We start from the raw sequence: 25,042 nt of genomic DNA on the forward strand, positions 1-25,042 counted from the left end.
AGCTGAACTTACAAGGACATTTTAATAAAATTACAAGGATGTAATTACAACATCACTTGCATATTAGCATTTTAAACATTGTGTAGTGATACTGTCTTTGAAGGAAGCTGTTTGTTTCAGCAATAAAACGAAACCTTATATAAAACGGTCTGTAGAATGCATTTCTGTAGAGAAATCTAAGCAAAATGCTCAGTTTAAGGTAATATAATTTTAAATATAGCCTCAAGATAAGCAGCATAGACTTTTATTCATTAATAAACCATAGTTTTCATTTCATAACGTATCTTGGTATTAGCTTTCATAAAGTTGTTTTTCCAAGCAAAGCATTTCTAACTTCAAATTTTCATTTGGCTTGAATGAGTTTGGACTACATATACTAAGTGCATAAATGGGAAATAAAATTTGAGAAGTAATATCTATAGCATGCTACTTTGCAGGGGTATGGGGACATAACAATTATATTACTTGCAGATTAATGTAACTGGTAATTATTCCCGCTAATGTGCTGAGCTAATGTCATGGTACGGTGAATAGATAATGAATAATGCCTAAAGGTTTACTTTTTAAAAATTACATTCATGTTCTGTTAGAATATGATTATCTAAAGATAATTATAGCAATATGTCCAATGAGTATAACATGGAAACATTGACAAATGTACTTTATTCTTGGTTTCAGCAAATACAGAAGGGTAATGGAAATAGAGAGGAAAATATAATTGCTTTTAATAGCATTTTCACTTATCAAAACAGACCTAAAAGCATAATTGTTTTGATTTTAATGTAGAATGCTTGCACTGAAGATATATTACTTGAAATGAGAGACCATCTTACGAAATCTAGAATAATGGAAACTAGCTTAGTGAAGCCTTTATTTGATTCCTTGCTTCGGGTTGCACTAGGAACCTATTTTGCTGATCTGGATCATTCAGAAGAAAAGAAAGAAAAGGTATAAATTTAAAATGCATGTTTTTATTTCTTGTCTCTTTGAACTTGAACTTCTCTGAAGTTTGTCTATTTGTCAGAAGCCTGGAGATTGACTATGCTGGTATGAAATTCTCATAGAAATTATAAATTCACCTTCAGTTGTATGTGGATAAACTAGAAAGCTTGGTAACAGGAGGATTGTGGCCCAAAGTGAATTTAAACATACACAATATCGTGTGGTTGTGAATATAAGCTGAATACTAATTTCTTCTTAGCATGGGTTCAAGCTCTTTCTCCTTTTGTCCAGGGTGCTTTTATATGTCATTTCTACATTCTGTACAGGACTTAAACAGTAGTAAAAATGTCAAGAAGGTAAAACAGCAGAGTCTAAAAAACATTAGGGAGCAAAACAGACTGCCCCAAAAGGGCAGATTGGGCTGCCCTGGAGCTGCTCGCCCCAAAGCCATGGCAAGCATACACCACAGTCCAAATGCACCCCATTGCCGGCCCAAATAGGAGCAAAAAAGATCCGATCCTATTTGGGCCAGTAAAGAGCAACCTTAGGCTGCCCTGGCACAACCCCTGACCAGCTTCCGGGGGCATACATTGTGAAAATGCTACACCCCATGCCACCTTGAAGCTAATTACATAAATCAGGAGAATCAGACATCAGGTCAGATGGGGTGGACTGGGGGTATTAGGTTATATTACTTGATATTTGGCATTCAGAAATTGTTTGAATGAAACTATGTGTGAAAGGGATCTGGGAGTCCAAGTAGACCACAAATTGAACATGAGTCAACAGTGCGATGCAGCAGCTAACAAGGCCAATGCGATTTTAGGCTACATCAATAAAAGTATAGTGTCTAGATCAAGGGAAGTAATAGTGCCACTGTATTCTGCTCTGGTCAGGCCCCACCTGGAATACTGTGTCCAGTTCTGGGCACCACAATTCAAAAAGGACATTGAGAAACGAGCGTGTCCAAAGGAGGGTGACCAAAATGGTGAAGGGTCTGGAAACCATGTCCTATGATGAACGAGTTAGGGAGCTGGGGATGTTTAGCCTGGAGAAGAGAAGGTTAAGAGGTGATATGATAACCCTGTTTAAATATTTGAAAGGATGTCATATTGAGGAGGGAGCAAGCTTGTTCTCTGCTGCTCCAGAGAACAGGACCTGGAACAATGGATGTAAGCTACAGGAGAAGAGATTCCACCTCAACATTAGGAGGAACGTCCTGACAGTAAGGGCTGTTCGACAGTGGAACAAATTCCCTTGGAGTGTGGTGGAGTCTCCTTCCTTAGAGGTCTTTAAACAGAGGCTGGATGGCCATCTGTCGGGGATGCTTTGATTTAGATTTCCTGCATGGCACGGAGTTGGACTGGATGGCCCTTGCAGTCTTTTCCAACTCTATGATTCTGTGAAGTCCAGAATTTGCTATACAGTGGTACCCCGGGATACGAATGCACCGCCTTACGAAATTCCCGGGTTACGAAAAAAAATAATTTAAAAAAACTGTTCCGCGTTACGAAAGTTTTTTCGGGTTACGAAAAACCTTTTGGTGCTTTTCGGCGCTATTTCGCACCAAAAAACGGCTTTCGCTATTAGCGCCTATGGCAATTCGGCTTGCGAAAGTCTTCCGGGTTACGAAAAGGGCAGCGGAACGAATTAGTTTCGTAACCCGGGGGACCACTGTAGATAGTGATCTAGGTTTTCAGTGGCTCATCTTAAGTTTCTAAAATACTGTATGTACATCACAGATCCATCAATCTGAAAAGGAGCTTGCACCTCAGGCTGGTGATATATCTGAAGAAGCAGAAGAGTCACAGTGCTGTAGCTTTAAATTTTTTGCAGAAGAAGAAGGTTATGATGCAGATAGTGAAAGTAATCCTGATGACAGCGAAAGCCAAGATGAAGGCAAGTCTGAACTTTGGATATTATTAACTTTTCTTATGGCCAGCTTGGCTGCTTCTACTTTATACAACATATCCATTACTTGTAGCATTTGTACACATATGCAACTCATTAACTGCAGTAGCTTAAAAGTAAAGGTAGTCCCTTGACATGAATGTCTAGTCGTAAGTGACTGTAAGGGGTGGGGCTTATCTCCGTTACTAAGCAAAAGAACCAGGGTTGTCCAAAGATGAATCCCGTGGTCATGTGGCCATTATGACTGCACCAAACACTGTTACCTTCCCGCCAAAGTGGTACCTATTTATCTACTTGCATTTGCATGCTTTCAAAATGCTAGGTTGGCAGAAGCTGGGACTAGCAATGGGAGCTCACCCCATCATGAAGCACTTGGGCCTCGAACTGCCAACCTTCTAGTTCGAGGCCCACGTGCTTCATGATGGGGTGAGCTCCCATTGCTAGTCCCAGCTTCTGCCGACCTAGCATTTCGAAAGCATTCAAATGCAAGTAGATCTGATTGTCAGAATTGGCGTCTTAACCGCTGAGCCACCACAGTAGCTTACCAGCTCTGTTTTATGAATGGGAAGTGTTATACTTTATACTTACTTGGATACAGAGTTTTTATTCTATTGGAGGAAACGTACCTAAGCAGCCTCTGTGCAGAATGCTCCTGCTGCCAGAAGGGATTGGGGAGCACAGTTGCTGTTTCCCTCTGCTTTTCCAGCCTCCTCCCCCTCAGTGTTCCACTGGATCCTCCAAACCTTCAGAGCAGATTTTTGGGAAATGGGGTAGGGAGGAATTGTCCCATTGAGCCACAGTAAAAACTCTACTGGATCACAAGTCTATTACTGAAGAAAGGAGTCCTTCAGTCTGAGAGAGGACTTTCTTGGATGCAGTCTAATCTTTTGGCAGTATAGAAACCTATTTGTTCTTACAGTTAATGTGAGTGAATTGGTACCTTTGCTTTTTTGCACATAGCTGTTTTCCAATAACCATGCTGTGCTATTTTAAAGCACATCACACCATTTTATGAAACAATTACCTTCTGGATTTTATGTATTTACTTGACATGGCTGGGCACAAAAGTATAGTAGTAGTGATGAACAAAAGTATTCCATCAGTACGTTAAAAAGTGGATAGGTGCAGTAACAAATCGTGCAATGTGCACAAGTGAATGTGTTTGTTTGTCTTCCACTTATTTTCAGTTTGGTCTTGAGGATATGAATGTGTGTGGTTTATGTTGCATGTCTGTTAGGATCAGCCATGTTAATTGTGCATACTGCATATAGCCTCTTTTGTATGGCAGATAGGCTTTTTGGCACCCTAAAGTTCCTTTCCCCCCAACTTTTAAAAAAAATATGCAAGAGTGAAAAAAACTCAGAGGTCAACCACCATACCTGGAGACCCCCTAGAACAGTAGAATATGATAAAATTGCTGTCTGCAGCACCCTGCCCTCCAAACTCGGAAAATTGCTGTGATTTTTGGCCAAAAAAAAAAATTAGTATGAAGTACTACCGAGGCAAAAAATGACTTTTGTGCCTTCTGTCTATGCTTACCCTTTCATAAAATGATTGTGTACTTCAAATTAATCCAGAATTTTGGACTATGGAGACAATTTAACTCTTTCTATTTCTAACTTAAGACAAATTATTGTTAGACATGAACTATGAAGCTCAAACAAATTGGTAAATGGGGCAGATAGTGGAATGACTGATTTTTATTTAATGGTCATATATCTTCTCTTCCAGGGACAGACATTAAGAGAGAAAAAGGATGCTTTGGCTTTTCCAGTTTTCCCAGTGACCTAGCTGAGCACCTCATTCAAGGAGAATTGATATTCCCTGAAATCTGCATGTTGGAATTACATTTACTCTCAATTGGCAACCCAAGCCTAGATGTTCTTACTCATGTCTTCCAGAGCTTCTTGAAAGTAATCAGGCTGAAGGGGAAAAATGCAACCTTACTTATACAACAGGTTAGTGCAACTTAGTATTGATCTTGGTATGCTATATAGCTATAAATTGTACAGTTTTTTTTTAAAAAAAATCTGCAGTAGTGCCCCACATGCCGTCTGCTAAATGACTTGACCATCTTGGATGGGAGAGGTACTGCTGTAAAGCTGTAAAGAAGTGGCAGATAGTAAGACCATTCAATGAACGTTTAATCTGGGAGCCTCATATAGTTCATTCCTATCTTTTCTCCCATGGAACTGCTGCCTTTTGTTTTAGAAGAACTTTTGATCTGTGTTCTGCTATCTCCAGTCATTATTGTTTTATTATGAATTAATCATTTCTCTGCCCACAGGGGCTCCCATACATTGAACGGTGAACAATGTATTATTACACTAAGTCTTCCTCTGTCTCAGACCTGCTTGATTGCTTATCAGACTGACTCTAACCAAATGGACAAAGAATGCTGTGCTTAAATGATCTAGAAATAAAGCATCTGGAGTAAATGTGGATAATAGATAAGCAGCAACCAGTATGTCTGCTTGACAGGAATCATAAAAATAATACAGATATACTGTTTTTAAAGGCCCGGATCTAATCTCGGCAAATGTCCCTTATTATAGGGCATGCCCCTTATTTGAGGGCCAGAAAGCTTGTGCCTTGTAGGGATGGCATATTATAAAGGCTGGCCAGTATTTGGAAGTTAGAAAGCTTTTATATTGACTGAAGGAGATGCCAAAAATCTGTATTTTGGAGTGTGGGCCCCAAACACAGAAATGTGTGCATCATATAATCTGTAAATGTGGACAGTAGGTTAATCTTACAGAGAAAGTCATGGTTAGATTAACTGAAATCAATACTTTCATTTGGTATTTGGGTGGAACACAATTTTTCATAGCTGCTGTCCATTGATCAACCCTGCATGTCATGACGTTCAGTTCTCTCTTGCTATTTTGAAAACCTGGCAAGACTATATGGAGCAACAAAACCAAATTCTGCTTATTCAACATGGGTGTATTATTACGCCAGGTTTCAATGTGTTGATCATATTTTTGGCCACAGAAATCATCTTTAGCTCATAGGAAAGGTGAAGGGAGTCAGAGGTTGAAATGGAAATTAGCTTGGAGGATATAGACTTGAGGAGGAAGGAAGGGATAAGGGGGAAAGGTCAGGCAAGTCAGGGAAAGCCAGCTTTGAAGGAATATTGGGACTAGCCCACAGCCAGTCACTCAGCTGTAGTACGTTTTTTAACCATACATTCCCATTACTTTGTGTGTATTTTGTTAAATCAGTTTAGTTCAGTGTATATTTTTTTTATCTTGAATTTACTTTAGGGTGCAGTAAAAAGTATCTTGGGAGGATTCCTTCACATACTGACACAGACAGATTCCAGTTTTCATGGTGAGTTATAAATAAATAATAAACAGTCTTCTTTTTCTATGCTTCCGACGTTTGATCTGGATGTATTTATGATTGATCTTCATGTATATGTTTGATTTATATGTCTGTAGAATAAGGGTAAATTAATTTAATATGTGTTTGAATTTTCTGAAAGTAAGAAATCTCCAGTTTATCTAGTTAAGATTTAACTCTACTATATTTTGTCTGGAATCCAACTTCAAATTTAGTAGAGGAACTTATTGAGAAAGAGATGTTTGTGCAAACTTTTAAACAGAAAACTCTGAATGAAATATGAAATGCTAAGTGCAGAGGTTTCCAAGTCAGTTTATTCTTTGTTATACACATTTTTGATAAGTAGATTACTGCACTACAAGAAGATTATAGCTGTAACACCAAAGAGTTTATGTGAAAACTCCTCCTACCACTAATATACATGTGAATATGGATGAAGATATTTTACTGCTTGATCTCAGTTCAGTGCAGCACACAGAGTTTTCCTTATTTTAAGACAAAATTATCCAGCATTGACAGGTCTGTTATGTGTTAACTGAAATTTAGAAGATTTCCTTCTTGGATTACAGCTGCCTTTGCATTGTTGTTCATTTTAATAGCTTTCATAATATGAATGGAGTATTCATAACAAACATACTCCTTTTCAGAATGTCAGGAGGTACTGGTGGATCTATTGGTGTCTCTGATGAGCTCAAGAACATGTGCAGAAGAGCTAACTCTTCTCTTAAGGATCTTTTTAGAAAAAACTCCATCTACGGTAAGAATTTTGTAATAGGAAAATACTTTGAAGGAAAGTCAGTGGCTGATATAATAGCAATTTTGTTTTTATTAAAGAGATTCCTGAGTAAACTAGCATGCCATTTTTTAATCCAGACCTCAAGAACCCTTTGGTCTTCCCAAGGTCTTTGATTATATCTGCTATAATTTCTGTCCCTTGGGCACTTCTGAAAATTGTAATCCAGAACATCGGGAAAGCCAAACATTCTCCCAGCCTAGTCTATTCCATGGTATAATTACAGTTCTTCTAGATTTGGTATTACAGGTTGAGTCTCCCTTATCTATAATCTCATAATCCATATTCAAAAACCAAATCTTTTTCATGAGCAGTTGAGATAGTGACATCTTTGCTTTCTGATGGTTCAGTGTACACAAACTTTGTTTCATGCACAAAATTATTAAAAACATTGCATAAAATTATAGTGGGCCCTTGGTATCCATTGGGATTTGGTTCCAGAAACCCCCAGGGATACCAAAATCTGTGGATCCTTGGATACAGAGGGCAGGCTATACATTTAGGCTATGTGAATAAGGTGTATAAGAAACATAAATGAATTTTGTGTTCAGACTTTGGTTCCATTTCCAAAATATTTCATTAGGTAGATATATGTTAATACAGGTATTCCAAAATAATCCAAAAACGAAAACATTTCCCAAGCATTTTGGATAAGGGAGACTCTACCTGTATATGTCTTTGTACATTTGGCTACTAGATAAGGAGGAATGCTGTTATAAGAGAATTGTGCCCTGTTTTACTCAACCCATTGATTCTTCTCCGTCAGTGTGACATAACTTCGTGGTAAAAGGCTATTAACCCAGGCTGGGGAGTAGGAGTAAGGAGTAAAAGAGTAAAAGGTAAAGGAGTAGGAGTAGGAATAAGGAGTAACAAAATATATTTGTTATTCCTTATTCGTGTTATTATATTGTACTACATGCAAACACAAAAAAACAATTTTATTATATTGCACTGGGAAAGGAACTGGGAGGCAAAGAGAGATACTTACACACACCAACACACACCAACCAGCCTTTCAAATCAATCTGGGCTTTTCCCCAGGGCTGGGGAGTAGGCGTAAAGGAGTAAAAAGTTTTTACAGGAGTAGAAGTAACATTTTTAAAAAATCTTACTCCAGAGTAGGACAAGGAGTAACCCCAAAATCACCACTACTCCCGCGCCCTGTATTAACCTGACAAATTCCCAAGAGATCATATACACATACAGGCAGGTTGCATGGAGTTTTTCTTGTTTCCCTACAACCGTTTTTATATGTTCTGGTATTCAGAAGTGGCTGAGGGAAATTTTGAAAGTACAGCAATCACAGAGAAGACCATCCATAGTATCTGTCTGATTTTGAGGGACTCTTTCCCTGCATTGCTACTGCAGCATCCTGACACTTCCTTTGAGAGAGCATCTGAATGGAGGAAGTGGTGGGAAAACTGCATTCTTCAAGCCTCTTCCTGTATATACTTCTCTGGGTTGTCTCTTTGTGTGTTTCTTTGTGTATTTTGCTTTGGATGCATGCTGTATTTGGGAGACAATATAAATGTATTTGGGAGACATGGCCATCTTGCTCTGGAACATTTTGTTTTCCCAGCAAGCATGCTGACAAACTGAAACTCAGAGAATACTATAAAAGAAAATCTAAATCTATATAGGAAGGCTGTAAAATTGTTAGCAATTTTCAAATATGTGGCTAAAATATGTAACAGTAGGAATGGAATATAGTAAGATAAATTTAAGAGTAGAAACAACCATCATAACTATAAGAGCAGCTGAATAGTGGAATAAGTAGCTGCAAGTGAGGAAGCTGCTGCTTGGATGTTTTCAAGAGGCATTTATATTCTCATCCGTTCAGAATGCTTTTGATACTGGATAATCCTATTTTTGAGGAGCAGGTTGGGCTAGATAATTCACAGTATCTTTTGCAATGCTAATCTCCATTCAGTATGAAATCTTTCATGCTAATTATGAGAAGAGTGGAGAATAATTTTGTATATATTTTATGTAAATAATGTTCAATTAAACTTTTGGCAAGCAACAAAAAACTGGGAATTTTCTTGTGATGGAAATCCTTTGGAGTTGTAATTTTCAGCCAAAGTACTTCAACAATAACAAGGTGTTTTCTTCCCATTTCACATTTAGTGGAATGCATTCACATGTTTAGTGGACTGGATTCACAGTGTTTGTCTAACTATGGAATTAGCAGGTTACTTAATATTAACCATTGTTTAGCTTTATAATAATGAGCCACTGCACACCTGAAGTCTTCAGCTCATATCCTCCCCACTCATTCTCTTTCTCAGGAGAATGGGGGAGAAAGCTATGATCCAGTTTCACTGTCTTACTTTAATGTGAGTATGGACTAGCAATGGTATTTTAAAAATGAAGTTTAATTAATTGCTGAACAAACTAATAGCAAATCCTGCTTTGTTTTATTAGCTTGTTTAACATCTGTCCCCAGGAGCAGGCAATAGTAAGCCACGGTGTTACTCCTGAGTGCCCCAGAAGTTATGTCACATCACTTACGGCTGCCATTTGAGTCCGCTGAGCCCCCCCCCCCCGCCTGCCATTTTGAGTGGAGTGGGTTCTGGGGCACTGGGAGACCAGCCTGGTTTGGGAGCTTTTGTCCAGTTTGGGGGAGGGAGTACCCAAGGTCACCATTAAAAACTTTTTAAAATCAGGAGGATTTGGGGGCACCCGGGGCTTCAGGGTGTTGCAAAATTTCGGTTTAAGGACTGCATACTGCCCCCTGTCCATAAATCCTCAGTGCTTTAAACCCTGATTCCTAGTTTTTTCAATCATGATTTAATTTATGATTCCTCGTTCCCACCCAACTTTAAACTGAGGTGGGCAAATTACAGCATGCAGGCTGCATGTAACCCCAAAACCACCCAGGGGTCAAATTTCTGTTTTGCAGCATACCTCCAAATTATCTCTAGGGATGTGTGGAGGGCAGTTCCATCACATTTGTAGCTCCCTTGCACCCCCAGCATTCAAAACAAAATTTTGCATAAAGAATGACCCAAAATGACCTGCACATACTGAAGTAGGCCTGAAAACATGGTGAGAAAGATTCCATGTCCTCTAGAAGGCATTTGTGGGCAAAGTTTTGATGTATTTCCTTCAAGAATACATCAGGAATACACCCTGCAGGTGGTGGTGCAATATTCCAAGGTTTCCTGATGGACTAATGTGACTCCCTACCCTTTCGCAATTGCCTACCATGATTCCTACCTAACAATCCAGGAATCAGTAATGTGAAACCGAATCATAGTTATTTGTCTTCCCAGTCACATGTGAGGAGAGTTGCACAACCTCAATGCTTTGCTTGGATGTGTGGAGTTTTAGATATATCATGCTCAATCCTGGATGTTTGCATATAAAGCTTTCTAAGACTAGGCAGTGCAAGAATAAATGTGTCACTATATGATCAAAATTAAATATTTTTTTGATCTTTCAAGATAAATATTGTACTGACTCTTATTTTGTTCATTTCCCTCAGACTACACTGCTTAAAGGAATTTTGAAGATTTTGGAGGCAAATGCTGACATGAGGCCTTTACAACATATCCCATTTCCTTTACATCATATACCAAGTTTAGGCAGCAGCCCTTCCCAAAAACCAACTCTCACTCCCAACAGCAAGACCATAGGGCTACTAAGACGATCAAAGTTTTCACAGATAAAGAAGGATCCAGAGAGTGAGAGTTTGCCCCACCATCTTCTTTCTTCTTGGCATGTTGCTCCAATCCATTTGCCTTTGGTCGGGCAAAACTGTTGGCCACATATGTCTGAAGGCTTTAGCATCTCATTGTGGTTTTGTGTGGAATGTGTTCATGTAGCAGACAGTTGTTTGGAGAAAGTAAAAAGAATGAAACGGAGGAGCAAATCACTAATTTCACATGACAGCAGTTTTGATGATACCGGTAAGTCATATTGTTGTAATGTAGTGAAATTCAATCTGTAAGAGGTCTGATATGCTTTAAATTATTTAGGAATGCAAATGATGTTTATTCTAATTGCACTTAGTGATACACATTTAGAGGAAAGAGTATTCCAAAGAGAACCTTATTGACATTGGTTCCAGCAATCAGTTTTAAAAATTATATTAGTCTTTTGTAATAGGTTGGAGGTCTGTTGTGTACTTTCAAGTCATTTCTAATTTATGGCAACCCTAAGGTGAATCTGTCACAGGTTTTTCTGGGGCTGAGTGGTACCCAGTGGATTTTCATGGTCAAGTGAGGAATCAAAACTTGGTTTTCAGAATCGTAGTCCAATGCTCAAACAATAGCACCAGTAAAGAATATTTCAGTGTTCTTTTTAATTCAAGGAGCTGGGTGCGTTTTTTGTTTAAAATGTGTTCTTTATTGCATGTGAAGAAGTGGATTGATGTCCACAAAAGCTCATACTAAAATAAAAGGTCTGTCTGAGGGGTCAAGCAGATGGGTAGCTTAGAGTGGTCTTTGGCTGCTCCAGCACCGGTCGCTCCCTGTTTGGTGCGGGACTGTGGTGACCAGACCCTGTAGTCCCAAGGCTGGGACTACAATGGACCACCAAAGGAGCACTCTTTTTGCATTCTTTGCAGCCAGCTTTGGCCTGATCCGGAGGCATGCGTCATTGGTATGCCTCACCCCTGAATCAAATCGGCGCTTTTGGCCCATTTGTTTTGGGCCATAGAGGTGCTGTTAAAAAAAACAAAACCTCCCTTTTTCCCCTTTATTTTGCTGCAACTGAGTGCTTCTTTGAAAAGTGTTTGATGTTTCTTCTCCTTTCTGTTATCAGATGATTTGTTAATTGAAACTTATTTATTTGAAACTATTGGGTGGGAGGAATTGGTTGGTAGGATCCAGAGGGTCCCTGAGCAGATAGATGATGCTACTCATGATGTTCCTACACGCAGAAAGCAAAGAAGGCAATTTTCAGCTAATCCACTCGCTTGTGCAACCTCTAGACCAGTGATCATAGTCACTGCCATCAGAATAAAAAGAGAACAAAGGAATAAAGGAATCTGATTCTACTTTAAGCCTTGCAAAGTGTGAAAAAAAGTGTGGTTGTCCAAATGAAGCTTCCCAGGAGCCTGTTGTTCTAGCTCCTAAGGTACATTAGACTAAATGTTATGGGAGGGCAAGAATGAGGGAAGGTATTATTTCCTGTCATGATGCAGGAACATAAGTTACCGTATATACTCGACTATAAGTCGAGAAATTTTGGTCCCCAAATGGACCCCAAAATCCTGGGGTGGATGTATACAAGGGTCAGTGGGGTCCCCCAACCAAGCGTCTCCCCAATCGGGCTCCCTCCATAAGAAAAAGCCCATCTGGGTGACACTTGGAAGGGCGCGTGTTCGCCCTGCAGCCTTCTCTCCAGCCGGCCTCCCTCCTCATGTGAAGGGAAGCCGGCTAGAGAGAAGGCAGGGATGGGCATGCATTCGTCCCTCGCAGGCTTCTCTCCAGCCTGCCTCCCTCCTTATGAGGAGCCCTCACGAGAAGGGAAGCTGACTAGAGAGAAGCCTGGGATGGGCATGCATTTGCCCCTCCCATCCTTTTCCAGCCAGCCTCCCTCCTCATGAGGAGGGAGCCCGGCTAGAGAGACGCTAATTGTCCTGGAGCCTCTCCCCAACTGGGCTGCCCCCTTAAGTCTGACCTTCGACTTATACATGAGGTCGACTTATACACGAGTATATACATTAAGTTCTTAACGTATGTATGAAATATGGCTTGGTCAGAAAGTTCTGTTTCCTGCATTGGCAGTGTTTGTATGTGACACATACAGACTTTGAGAATACCTATATGGCTTGGGTCCAGGCTATTTGAAGGACTGTACCTTCCTTTACAAACCCACTAGAACACTGAGATAGTCCGAAGATGTATTCCCCTCTGTCCCACCACCCTCTCAAGCACGTTTGGTTGGGAAAAGAGAGAGGACCTTCTGGGTGACTGCTCCTGGGCTCTGGAACTCCCTTCTTAGAGAGGCCAGGCTGGCACCATCCCTGCTTCCATTTCAGTGGCAGATAAATCATTTTTATGCCACCAGGCTTTCTCACACTGACATGAGTGCTGTAAGAGTTTTATGAAGAGTTTTTAAGTTTTAAATTTGAACATGTGATGGTTTTAGCTTTTTGAATTTTTTTAATTGTTTTTTTAAACTTTGTATTTTTATTGTTTTGTACAATTTTAACTTGGTCTATTTTAAATTTTGTTAGCCACCACGAGACCCTGTACTAAGAATAAATAAATAAAACCTGAAATGTGCATCTTAATTTTTAAAAATGTTAATAGTTGCCCATTCTTAGTAAAGTTGCCTCATTTCACATTATCTTTCCTCTCTGTACCCTGAAAAGAATCATCATTTTCATGGCTGAAGATCCGCAGATGTGACCAGGGCTGAATTAAGACCTGAAATTAAGTCAACTTTAAGAAACCCCTTAGCATAACTACCCCAAATTCTATTCTGACTTAAGAAAAACTCAGAAAACCCTCATAGCCTTAGCCCCTACACTATAATTTATTGGATTGTGTATAAAACTGACCCTGGGTTAAGATTTTTGTGGTTTATACAGTATGTTTCAAACCAGTCTAAGATACAATTTCATACAGTTGTAGGTAGTATGGTAATAGTGGTTTGAGAATTAACTACAACTGTGGCGATCAGGGTTTGCTCCCTTCTTGGCCATGGAGACCCACTTCAGCAAGTCAGACACTCTCAGCCCCAATCATGATAAGTCATATTAGGGTCTCCATAAGTTAGAAATGACTTAAAAGCACAAACAGCAACAGTGCTACATTTGTATACTTCATAGAATGCAAGACAGGCATGCCTGTTATTATTCTGTTTTTAGTTGTGCCCATGGCTTAACAAATGCTTTGTGTTCTAGAAGAAAGTAAACCTGGAGTTGATTATGTCAATTTGGGAGACAAACTTCTAGAAGATGGCTGCCTTCACATATTCTCATTGGGATCCAAAGCATTGATGATTCAAGTGTGGGCAAATGTGAACACTGGAGCTTTTACGTTTCGGTATTATAACCTACTTTTATAAAAAGAATAGTGTGTTAGATAACATTATATATTCCTTCTTTTGTGCTACTGGATTTGCTGTAGAATCATCTAAGAAGCATGTTAGCAGTAATCTAGATTTATATAATAAATTTAGTCAGACTGATTGTTGTTGCAGTTTCGCAGGATGTGAAATGTGAAATCACTTCCATTAAGTCAGTTATAATTAGTAGCAGAATGCTAGCGTTTGTTTCTCAGAAGCTTTTTTGAATTAGAAATTTGTTCAGCATGGAAGACCTGCTTCTCTAGGACTTCCTATAAAAGCTAGCCTTCATTTTTGTGTTAAACATACTAAACATACTAATCCCAATTCAGCTCCTATAATACAATATCTTGTTGAAATGGGAATCTGTTTTATGAAATCTTCATTGGTATCAAAATGAATCCTCTTTATGACAACTGTTCTTTTTTTTTTTTTTTTGAAATATTTTTATTATTTTTTTACAAATTAAAATACATCATATCATGTTCTTACATTTCATAGATAATTGAATTAACATCTTTGTCCTTCAATCGTTCGTAAATTATCACTTCATATATCTCATTTATATTTATAATTAACATTGTTCTTTATATGTACAGTGGCGCCTCTGCATATGCGGTCTTTTTATAGGTGGCTTTGAGCATAGGCGCTCAAAGCCGCCGGCGCGCGCGGGGCGGAAGGGGCGGCGCGTCCCATTCAATTGAATGGGTGCGCGCACCCGTTGCGCCTTGCGCGCCACCGCGCCGCCACGCACGAGCCCCATTGCAAACAATGGGGCTCGAGCATAGGCGGATTTTTTTATACGCGGAGGGATCTGGAACGGATCCCCCGCGTATAATAAGGTTCCACTGTATAATTCTTTACTCTATCATTACCATCTTTGCAGAGTTAGGTTCAGCTTTTCTTATTTTTACTTTGTTTTACGTGTTCGTTTACTGTTTACAAGTGAAATGATTTTCTTCTTTTCTTTTCTTACTTACTTTATGGGTTAGTCATAGATAATAGTGGAGTAATCCCCCTCTTCTTGTTTCATATATTTTAACCATGGTTCCCATTCTTTCTTAAATTTACTCATTGAGCCTTTATTTATCCAGCAAGTTAATTTGTCCATGTCCATAAATTCATATACCTTGATTGTCCATGACTTTATGTCTGGTATCTTGTCTGTTTTCCACATCGAGGCCAATAACATCCTTGCGGCAGAGATCATGTAAAATATTAATTTTCCATGCTTTCTTTCTAATTTGATATCTTCAACCATGTTCAATAGATACATCTTTGGGTCTTTCATAACATTTGTTTTTACAATGTTTTGTATCATTTGATGAATTTCAGTCCAGAAATGATTAACTTTTTTACACTTCCACCAGCAGTGAATCAACGTTCCAATCTCTTCTTTACACTTCCAGCATTTGTTATTACAATTTTTGGACATTTTTGTTATTATTTCAGGACTTAGATACCATCTGAATTGCATTTTGGCAAGATTTTCTTATATAGCATAATTTTTTGTGTATTTTATTTGTCTTGTCCAATTCTTTTCCCATTGTGCTAATTGAATATTCTGTCCTAATTCTTGAGCCCATCTTATCATACATTCTTTTATTTCTTGCTCTAGCTCTTGCTTCAGTAATAATTGGTATATTTTCGATATTTCTTTAGTCCCTTCTTGTGTTATAATCTTTTCAAATTCTGCTTCTCCTTTTCCTATTCCGTACAGTTTAAGATCTTGGTTATATTGCTCTTTTAATCTTCTGTATAGAAACCAATTACAAATAAATCCCTCTTCCAACAATTTTTCCTCGGTTTTTATTCTTCTTTCATTATTTTCACATCTAATCAGATCCTCGTATGTTGGCCATTTCTCACATAACATCTTTTCTTTTTTATAAAAGGCCTCATTGATAGATGTCCATAACGAGATTTTAGGGAACCATCTCTTCTTTATTTTCTTCCATACTTAGTAAATTGTCCTTCTTATAAAGTGATTACTGAATTCTTTATTCACTTTGTCCTTTTCATAAAATAGATAATTATGTAGACCATATATCAGACCAGCCCCTTCCAAATTTAGAATTTTGTATTTTTTTTAATCTGATCCAGTCTAATGTCCAAGTTAAAGTGGCAGCAAAATAGTATAACTTTAAGTCAGGGAGCGCTAGACCTCCCCTTTCTCTTGCATCTTGGAGAAGTTTTTAATCCTAGGTTTTTTGGAGTTCCATATGAATTTTATCATTTCTTTGTTCCATTTTTGGAAAGGAGCTTCATTAACAATGATCGGTAAATTCCGAAATAGAAACAACATCTTAGGGAGTATCATCATCTTAATTACTGATATTCGACCCAGCCAAGAGAGTTGCAGTTTGTCCCATCTTGTTATGTCTTTTTTTATATCGGACCATCCTTTTTCATAATTATTTCTAAATAAATCCGAATTTTTTTGTTGTAAGCCAGATTCCAAGATATTTCACTTTTTTAACTATTTGGAAATTGGATTTGTCTTTAATTTTCTCTTGTTCTTCTTGGAAAATATTCATAACTAACATCTTTGTTTTATCTTTATTAATTTGAAAACCTGAATATTCTCCGTATTCCTTCAAAGTTGCCAACAGAAGGTCTAAACTTTCAGCCGGGTTACTTAGGCCTGTTACAGACAGCCAAAATAAAGCTGCTTCGAGTCACTTTGGAGGAATGGTATTTCAATGATACATGTGTCCTAAGAGTCCAAAGGCCGCACCAAAGCCACGCTCCAGTCCTAAGGACTGGAGTGCAGCTTTGGTGAAGCTTCCAGACTCTTAGGATTCATGCATCATTGAAATACCATACCTCCAATGTGACTCGAAGCAGCTTTATTTTGGCTGTCTGTAACAGGCCTTAGAGAAATAACCAAGTCGTCAGCAAATGCCATTGCTTTGTATTCCCATCCTTTGATTTTCACACCTTCAATTTGCATCTTTTCTCTTAACTGTATTAACATGGTTTCAATTACCACTAAAAATAATAGAGATAAAGGACACCCCTGTCTCACTCCTTTTTGTATACTAAAAGTTTCTGTTTTTTCTCCATTTATTATTAATTTGGCCTCCTGTTGCATATATATTTTTTGGATCCAAGTTAAGAAATTATCTCCGATATTTATGACAACTGTTCTGAAGTGTCTGCAAAAATCTGAAATTGCTGAAATGATCCTGATTATTTTCAAGTGACCAATATATGGGATGCATTGCCTTTAGTCTAAAAAGGATTAATTTACCACTCCAGCAGTGAAATCCTGTATGTGTCTACACAGAACTTAGTACTACTGATCTAAATGGGCTTTATTCCCAGGTGAAAAACTGTAAGATTGCAGCCTAAGGAAAATTAATTTATTTTTGGTGATGAAGACATGTATCACTACTTGGCTGTGTAGTTTCTTGACATTTGTCATGTCTAATTTATGAGTCTTTACTGGTTGGAATCATTCAAACAGGAATGAAAAAAAGGTGTGAGCTGTCTTAAATTCTTTCTTGCAAACACAGGTAGTCAGAGTGCGTGTGTGCCATGTACCTTCAAGTTGTTTTCGAATGATGGCACAATAAACTACCATACATAAAAAATGACAACAACATGGTAATAGAAAGGAAATGGGCTATAAAGAGTTTTAAACACCCATAAAGGTTACACTAAGTGGTTTGAGAGTTTGCTTTTCTTGATGTGAAAATGCCATTGCTGAGTTCAATACAGGACAGAGTTCCCCTTTTAGGGATGTTAATATTTGATTTTTCCATTCTTGGAGGCAGAGACAAATAGTGTTCATTGTTTTCTCCCTTCAGCAGAGAAAATGAATATTTTTATGCAATTCTTGCCTGGCACTATGAATACATGAGGGTTTTTGTTTGTTTGTTTGTTTCCTTTTTGTTTTTGTGTGAGAATTGTGGGGGGATTGTGCATAAACAAAACTATACATACCTATGTGGTGTTAGTGCTGTAAGTCCAGGTATAGAAGCATAGCTGACATTTTGCTGCCACACAATCAGCCAGTGAATGGTTGTGTTGTGGGTGAGGTGGAATCTAGTAGCTGAAAGGTAGACAGAGTAGGTGAGGGGGAGGCATTGCCTAATTCTGCCTGGCAGTGCTTAACACTATGTTTCCCTGCTCCAGGACCTCTTAACTGTCAGTAATGCCGAAGTCCTGTCCTGGAAAGCCTATATAACAAGCAAACTAGGAAACTCTCTGCTCAGTCCTAATATTCCTTCATGGTGTCAAGGTGATGGAGAGATTGTGATGAACAGGAACAGTGCTTTTAAGACAGTCAAGGGATATGTGCATTTAGAAAGCAAACTTGAAAAGTTAAATTTTAGGAGAAAAACAAGTTCACTAAATGGCTGAAGACTATAATAGGAGGAGGAGAAGGAAGAGGATAGGTTAATTTTTTTGGTTAAAGTAACAGATTTGGTTACTTCCAGTACAGTACCTTTAGAAAACAAAATGCAGTTTTATAAATGTGGATAGTTCTAGAACACAAAGTTCCTAAGACCCCAAAGTTACTGAGGAAGTTAGACTTAGAGCACATGTAATACAAGAACAGTGCAGAATCAGAATTTGATATAAAATTTGAAAGAATGCAAGACTGGCCAATTCTCAGTGGTTTCCTCTTTATTGTTCTTATAGTATGTGCATGGATCCAAATGATGAAATGAAAGCTGGCTTACTAGCGCAAGTTGAAACACCAGAGAATACGTTTCTTACAGGCAAATGGCAGCATTTGGCATTAACATACCTGCAACAGCCAGAAAGCAAGAAAAATATCCATGGAACACTTTCACTATGGATTTCTGGTCAGAGGTAATTTCCCCAAGAAGTAAATTATATAATGTAGAATTGTGTTAAATTGATTGACTAGATCAGATTAGGGTAATTGCACAGTTACTATAAAGACTAGAGATAGGGGAGTAGTATTCCTACTCTTTCTGCAGCCTGGTGCCTGAGGAGATCTAAGGGTGATGGCTGAATCAGGCACATTGAATGGGTACTACATGCATGCCAGGATTTGTATTGCTTCCATTTGACCATGAGACATTTCAATAAAAATAGAGGGAGCACATCAGTTACTAAAGCAGTTTAATAAATTTGCCATGGTAGTAAACTCTGGACCTAATTGTAAACATCTTAATTCTGTTTTGACATACCTCTGTGTAGCTTTTAATTTTGATAAATAATAAAAATTGAAAGTACTTTTTGTAAAATCCCCATTCACTTTAAAGTTGTTCAGGATATACTTTTGAACTTCACTTTTTTTGTTTTAGAAAACCTGACATTAGTTTAGATTATACACTTCCAAGGAAAACAAGCTTATCATCTGACAGTAATAAGACCTTCTGTATGACTGGCCATTATGCAGCTTCCCAAGATGAATTTTTGCAATTGGCTGGGAGATGGGACCTGGGAAATTTCCTTCTCTTCAATGGTATGTTGTATTTCCTTGCAATTTATATAAGCTGATCATCTTGTGCTCAGTTTTTAACACATGTGCAAGAGGGATGTTTTATTTGGTTTATTTGTAATATTTATATTCTGCCTATCCTTAGGAAAGTAAAGTATTTCAAAAGCTAGTAGGAAGCTGTTGCATATCTGATTCTTATAACGTTGCTAACAACCATATTTGATTAAACAAAAGATCTACATAAAGCACAGAAGAGAGATCTGTCAACAGCACCAGAACAATGAATTTTAACTTTTAAAAACAACAACAACAATGCAGCATATTAGAACTAGACATAATGAACCTTTAGGGTTACAAAATATAATGAAGTTATTTTTTTTAAGTTTCTATCCATTTAAGCACTACTGTGTTTGACAAATCAAGGGTGTCCCTGAACTCTGAATAACTTACACCTGCTTAGCCTCACACCCTTCTTCAGAAATATTTTTTTCCTACCAGCCATTATATTTTTTTAAAACAACCTGGCAGAATGTAGTGGGAATGGAGGGGATGCATCTCTTTTTATGTTGGTACTAGTCCTTTCTAGAGCAGGAAGATAGTGCTGGAGGATGGTAGTTCTACAACTTGGCCAGAAGCCTACAGTGCCCAGAGGGGCTTCTTTTTATGTCCCTAGTGCTGACCTTGTAGCCAGGTGATTGTTGTGACCTAGAGTGATTTTATCCAGTTTAGGCCAAATTGCCAGCCGTGAGGTTTTCTTGCGAGAACAGTTCTGTCATCATGATTGGACTGTAGAACTGAGAGGAGCTGCCTTTTGAAGTGGAAAAATCCACCTGGTTGAGAATGCATCAGCTAGAATGTGGACATGTGTAATTCACTTGTTTCCACAGATTTCCTGACTACTATTTGTTTTCTGGGCCAAGTTCAAAATGCTGATATCTATTTTTAAAGCTCTAAACAGCTTAGGACCAGGACTTCTAAAGCACTGCCTACTCATGTGAACCTGTCCATACCCAAGGATTAGTTGAAAAGAGTCTGTTCAGTGTCCCAATGTCAAAGTGAAGGTCGGGATTGGAGACAGAGACTCTATAATGGCCATGCCTCCATAGGGTGGATCTACCATGCTGCCCCCCCCCCCCCTGCTTAGTGGTTTCCACCACCATGTGAAGACCATTTGGTTAGTATAGCTGTTAACAATGTAATTCTGACCATGGATATTTTCTTGACGTTTTAGCTGCAGTTTTGCTTGTATACTGTTTACAGTATAGTATGTCTTATTTTTATGGTCTTGTATTCTGAGCCAACAGCCTTTTAGAGAAATCAATTAATGTTTTTTTTTCCAGAGACAGAGAGGCTGTGTGTGTGTGTGTGTGTGTGTGTGTGTGTGTGTGTGTGTAAAATAAATAAAAGTGCTGCTTTCTCAGTGGTGGCTACCTAAGGGTGATGCCAAAAATGTCCTTGGGAGAAGTTCAGTTACAAAGGCAAAGGTACAAAACTCCCTGAGTTGTGGAATCGCAAGGAAACATGCATTGTTTCATTCTGCAGTTTTTGTGTTGGTTTCTATACCCTTCTCTGAGAGCAGTTTTTAAATCTTAACTTCCTCTAAACTTTTTGAAGTTTGTGCTTGTGCCATATTTAAGCAGACTTCAGATACATTAGGGACTTTTTCACATGTTGTCTTAGGAGGCCCTCTCTCATATCTCAGTCAACAAATCTTTTATGTCAGAGATTGCACATTCAGATCTAGGCAGCAATTTACCATGCATGGGAGCAATTTACTACGTTAGGTTTCAGCCAAATCGTGTGATCCTTAAAGATAATATTTTTGAGCATTGCATACCGGGATATGCATGAGGTATCTGTGCTCCCAGCTGTCTTCAGGGTGGCATGAAAACCAACTCTGGTGACCTGGCACAATAAATCACAGAAATTTCTAACATTTTGTTAAATTGTGTGTTCCCTGGCCATATGAACTGTAATATTGGGCAATTGTATATCATGCAGCTATATTGTAACAGAACATTTTTGTTTCTATAGGTGCAAAAATTGGTCCAGAAGAAGCATTTTATCTCTATGCTTGTGGTCCAGACTTCACCTCTTTAATGCCATGCAAATATGGTAAATCAATAACTGATTATTCTAGATATGTAAATAAAGAAATTCTGCAATGTGAACAGATAAAGGAACTCGTGATGACAAATAGAGAAGTGGACATTGGGCCTTTGATTGTAAGTAACCTTTCTGGTAAATATCTTTCAATCAGTATTATGGTACTTACCTATTTAGACTAAGCTCTCTGCATCCCATGAAAATCAAGCTGGATCGAGTGCAGTACATAATGATTAAACAGCAAATAGAATTCCTCCCTCACTTCTGAATTAATCTTATCTTTCTGCTTCATCTTGAGTACATTAATATACAGTGCGCCCGTGCCATAAGCAGGTGCACTATACGTGGCTTTCAACTTACATGGAAGCTGCGCTGCAATTAAAACAATGGTGCATGCGGCCATAGTGCACACGTTGCCCTGAGCCGCGAGCATGTGCCCATTGTTTCCGTAACGGATCCCCCATATAAGGGGAGGGCCCGCTGTAGCTTAAAAATGAGTAAGGTCAGACCACCACTTTATAGTATGTGTTGAAGTGAAATTATGAATATTCTAGAGAGAAGTGACAATAAGCACTCCACTGTGCAGATCGGAGTAGGTCTGACTTTGTAATTTCAATGTCATCTTGTCTGTTCTCACATTGGGTTTGGAGTGGATGTAATTCCAAGGAAGATGTTGTTTTGCCCCATCACAGGTCAGATTAACAATAAGGGCTGTTCGACAGTGGAACAAACTCCCTCGGAGTGTAATGGAGTCTCCTTCTTTGGAGGTCTTTAAACAGAGGCTGGATGGCCATCTGTCAGGGATGCTTTGATTTAAATTTTCTGCATGGCCGGGGGTTGGACTGGATGGCCCTTGCAGTCTCTTCCAACTCTATGATTCTATGATTAACAGAACCTGAATGGACGTCAGATGAGTAGTGAGGAAATTGTTTCTTTATTCTAGAGTATAAGGTAGGGTAGGTCCATGCATGGAAGTCTGATTCTGCTGAGACTATAAGCAACTTTATTCAAAGATTTTAATGCATTCCTTAATGTATTAGCATGTGCTGCAAAACACAATATGACATTGCTGGACGTGGAAGGAAAAGGGGACCAATAGTAAACTTCAGCCTGAGGACCAGGTTGAATGTGAGAAGGTAGAGCCAAGGGGACTTATAATCCTGCACCACCCTGCTTCACTCTGCACTATGGCAGAAAGAAGACTCCAGGATATACACCAGTATCAGCTCATGTTCACAGCTTGGGGGTTCCCCCAAGTGGGAATTCTACTACCTGCTCCCTTGGTGCTGAGGGGAGGTAGTGGCCACTCAGTGGTGGCATGCTCTGATGGGGGGTGGGGTGGAGGATAGGCCATGCTAGTCATGGCAGATTGTAGGTCACCATCTGACACCTCCTTCCCCTTCTCCAGGCTAAGCTGATGCTTATTCCTTGTCCATGGTAGATAGTGGAGACAGAAAGTTGTAAGGATGGTTATCACCTGTAGGCACCCATTTGGTGACAGAAATGTCTCTGAATTTCCCTCTTCTGGTTGCAGGACCCTGAGGTGAGGAAGGAGATCACCCTTGGGGCTTGCCTAAGGGATGCCCTCACTTTATGTCGCAGGACTTGAAGGAAGGGATTCCTTTGGCAGGGCTCTCCAGCAAGAAGGCAGGCTGGGGGTGCCCAGATTACACTGGATTGCTCCCCAAGGCAAGGTGTCTTGCCCAACAGTGGCTGAGGAGGAGGTTGAGCAGGGACCCCCTTGTCTTAGTGGAACACCATACTGAGTAGCTCCCCCCACTGCAGTTTATGTTTAAAATGCTTTAAAATGGTTAATAAAAATGACCCTATTAACTCAAAGCCAAGTGTCTGGTCTCCTTATTTCCTGCATGGATCAGCAATAAGCCTCAAGGAAGATAACTTGTGGAAAGGCAAGATATCAACCTTTAACTAAAAAAAAAAAATGGTTGAATTAGACAACCAGAAAATACAGCTAACAGTAAAAAGATAGCCTACTAACTGTACTGTGAAATATTTTGCTTTGATTATATTATCCTAAAAGTTTTCCTCAATTATTTTTATCTCCTCATTTTGTGATTTAAGAAAATACAGAAAGCATAGTTCTTTGGTCCAGTACTAAGAATATGCTCTTAATATTTGCTCTTTTCTCAGCTAATGGAATTTCATTAGCCTTGCAATCACTATCTGCTACTAAGACTTTGCTTTCAGTGCTACTGTATTAGAGCAATTAATAGATGTAAATAGAACTGTGTATGTTAGAATACTTCAGTTGCAATGTGAAGGGGCAACTCTTTTATGCTTTTAATGAATGCAAAATTATGTAAGTTCTAAAGCTAAATTACCTTATGAATTCTGGATGAAAATAATAAATATTTGTAATTTAAGCCATAATACTCAGTAATAACATATTTTAGATGTAAATATTAAATATTTCAGGGTTTCAGGACAGGTAACAAATATCAAGTTTCTGTTACGCAAAAGACTCAACATTAGAGACTATACAAATATGATGCTGTGGATTAATACTATATTGGTTGCATGGTAGTGTGGATCAGCTTATGAGATCTGGTCTGTGCCACAGTCACCTAATTATTTGGTGGCTAGCCCATCTAATTTTCCTTAGAAGTGATCTTAGTTTTGCTGTCACTGGCTGTAGTGTTTTGGGAATAATGCATGTATCTAGATCATTTTGTGCCACCTCTTCATGTAGGGATTTACTGTACATTGCAGTCTTTACTACTGTTTTGAATCTGCTACTGCTGCAAGTATAAAACATCAGAATATCTACAAATGGAATAAATGATAACGGCGAATACAACAACATAAAATACAGGGAATACAACTTCCTGCCAAAATCTCCTTCTCTCAAAGTTATTCAGATTAATTTTGTTTTGTTTTTAGGAGCTTCTACTTCTTTCTAACCTAGTTATCTTCTGAAGGGTATCTCCCCTTCTACTCAGTAACTCAATCTTGTTGTACACTTTTTCCAGCATATTTTTAACAGACATTAAGAAATGTTATTACACATGTAGCAATGACTACTCTGTTGCCCAGCACAATAGACGTTAAATAAGAAACTGTGAATAGGTTATAAGATGCTAGTTTATTAAATGGTCTGTTATATTCTAGGAAAGCCTTGCTACTGTTTATAGTACTTGCTGCCCTGGCCGCTACACAATCTATGAGCCGGTAATCAGACTTAAAGGTCAAGCAAAAACTATTCCTTCCCAACGACCTTTCAGTTCAAAAGAAGTACAAACCAATTTACCAGATCCTCATTACCTAAAAATGCTACAGCCTGCTGAATACAAAGGTCTTCAGGGCATACTGCATGAGATTGGAGGAACAGGATCATTTGTCTTCCTTTTTGCCCGGGTAAGTTGTTGCAAAAATTGCTTTGTGTATTAGCACATTTATTATGACAGACTTTCGAGCTTTTTGTTGCTAAGATATGGTGAGCCATTAAAAGAGAAGAAACATGAATAATCCTACACTCTCCT

At 38.6% G+C, this 25,042-nt stretch overlaps 1 protein-coding gene across 4 annotated transcripts in view; it reads left to right on the forward strand.

The window, feature by feature from the left end:
- Positions 1-25,042, forward strand: part of LYST (lysosomal trafficking regulator) — a 123,243-nt gene that overhangs the window by 26,495 nt on the left and 71,706 nt on the right. For 3 of the 4 annotated variants that reach the window (XM_089529871.1, XM_089529874.1, XM_089529873.1), the window contains exons 7-17: positions 787-948; positions 2,685-2,841; positions 4,585-4,811; positions 6,120-6,186; positions 6,846-6,955; positions 10,479-10,902; positions 13,851-13,992; positions 18,665-18,838; positions 19,300-19,460; positions 21,471-21,661; positions 24,672-24,917. In XM_089529871.1, coding sequence (XP_089385997.1) covers positions 787-948; positions 2,685-2,841; positions 4,585-4,811; positions 6,120-6,186; positions 6,846-6,955; positions 10,479-10,902; positions 13,851-13,992; positions 18,665-18,838; positions 19,300-19,460; positions 21,471-21,661; positions 24,672-24,917 — 2,061 coding nt within the window. The remainder of the gene's footprint in view (positions 1-786; positions 949-2,684; positions 2,842-4,584; positions 4,812-6,119; positions 6,187-6,845; positions 6,956-10,478; positions 10,903-13,850; positions 13,993-18,664; positions 18,839-19,299; positions 19,461-21,470; positions 21,662-24,671; positions 24,918-25,042) is intronic. The other variant, XM_089529872.1, reaches the window with a different exon arrangement.

This window comes from Sceloporus occidentalis, unplaced genomic scaffold (assembly GCF_023333645.1).
Source record: "Sceloporus occidentalis isolate IW3139 unplaced genomic scaffold, rSceOcc1.0.p SCAF_6, whole genome shotgun sequence".
Taxonomy (NCBI): Eukaryota; Metazoa; Chordata; class Lepidosauria; order Squamata; family Phrynosomatidae; genus Sceloporus; species Sceloporus occidentalis.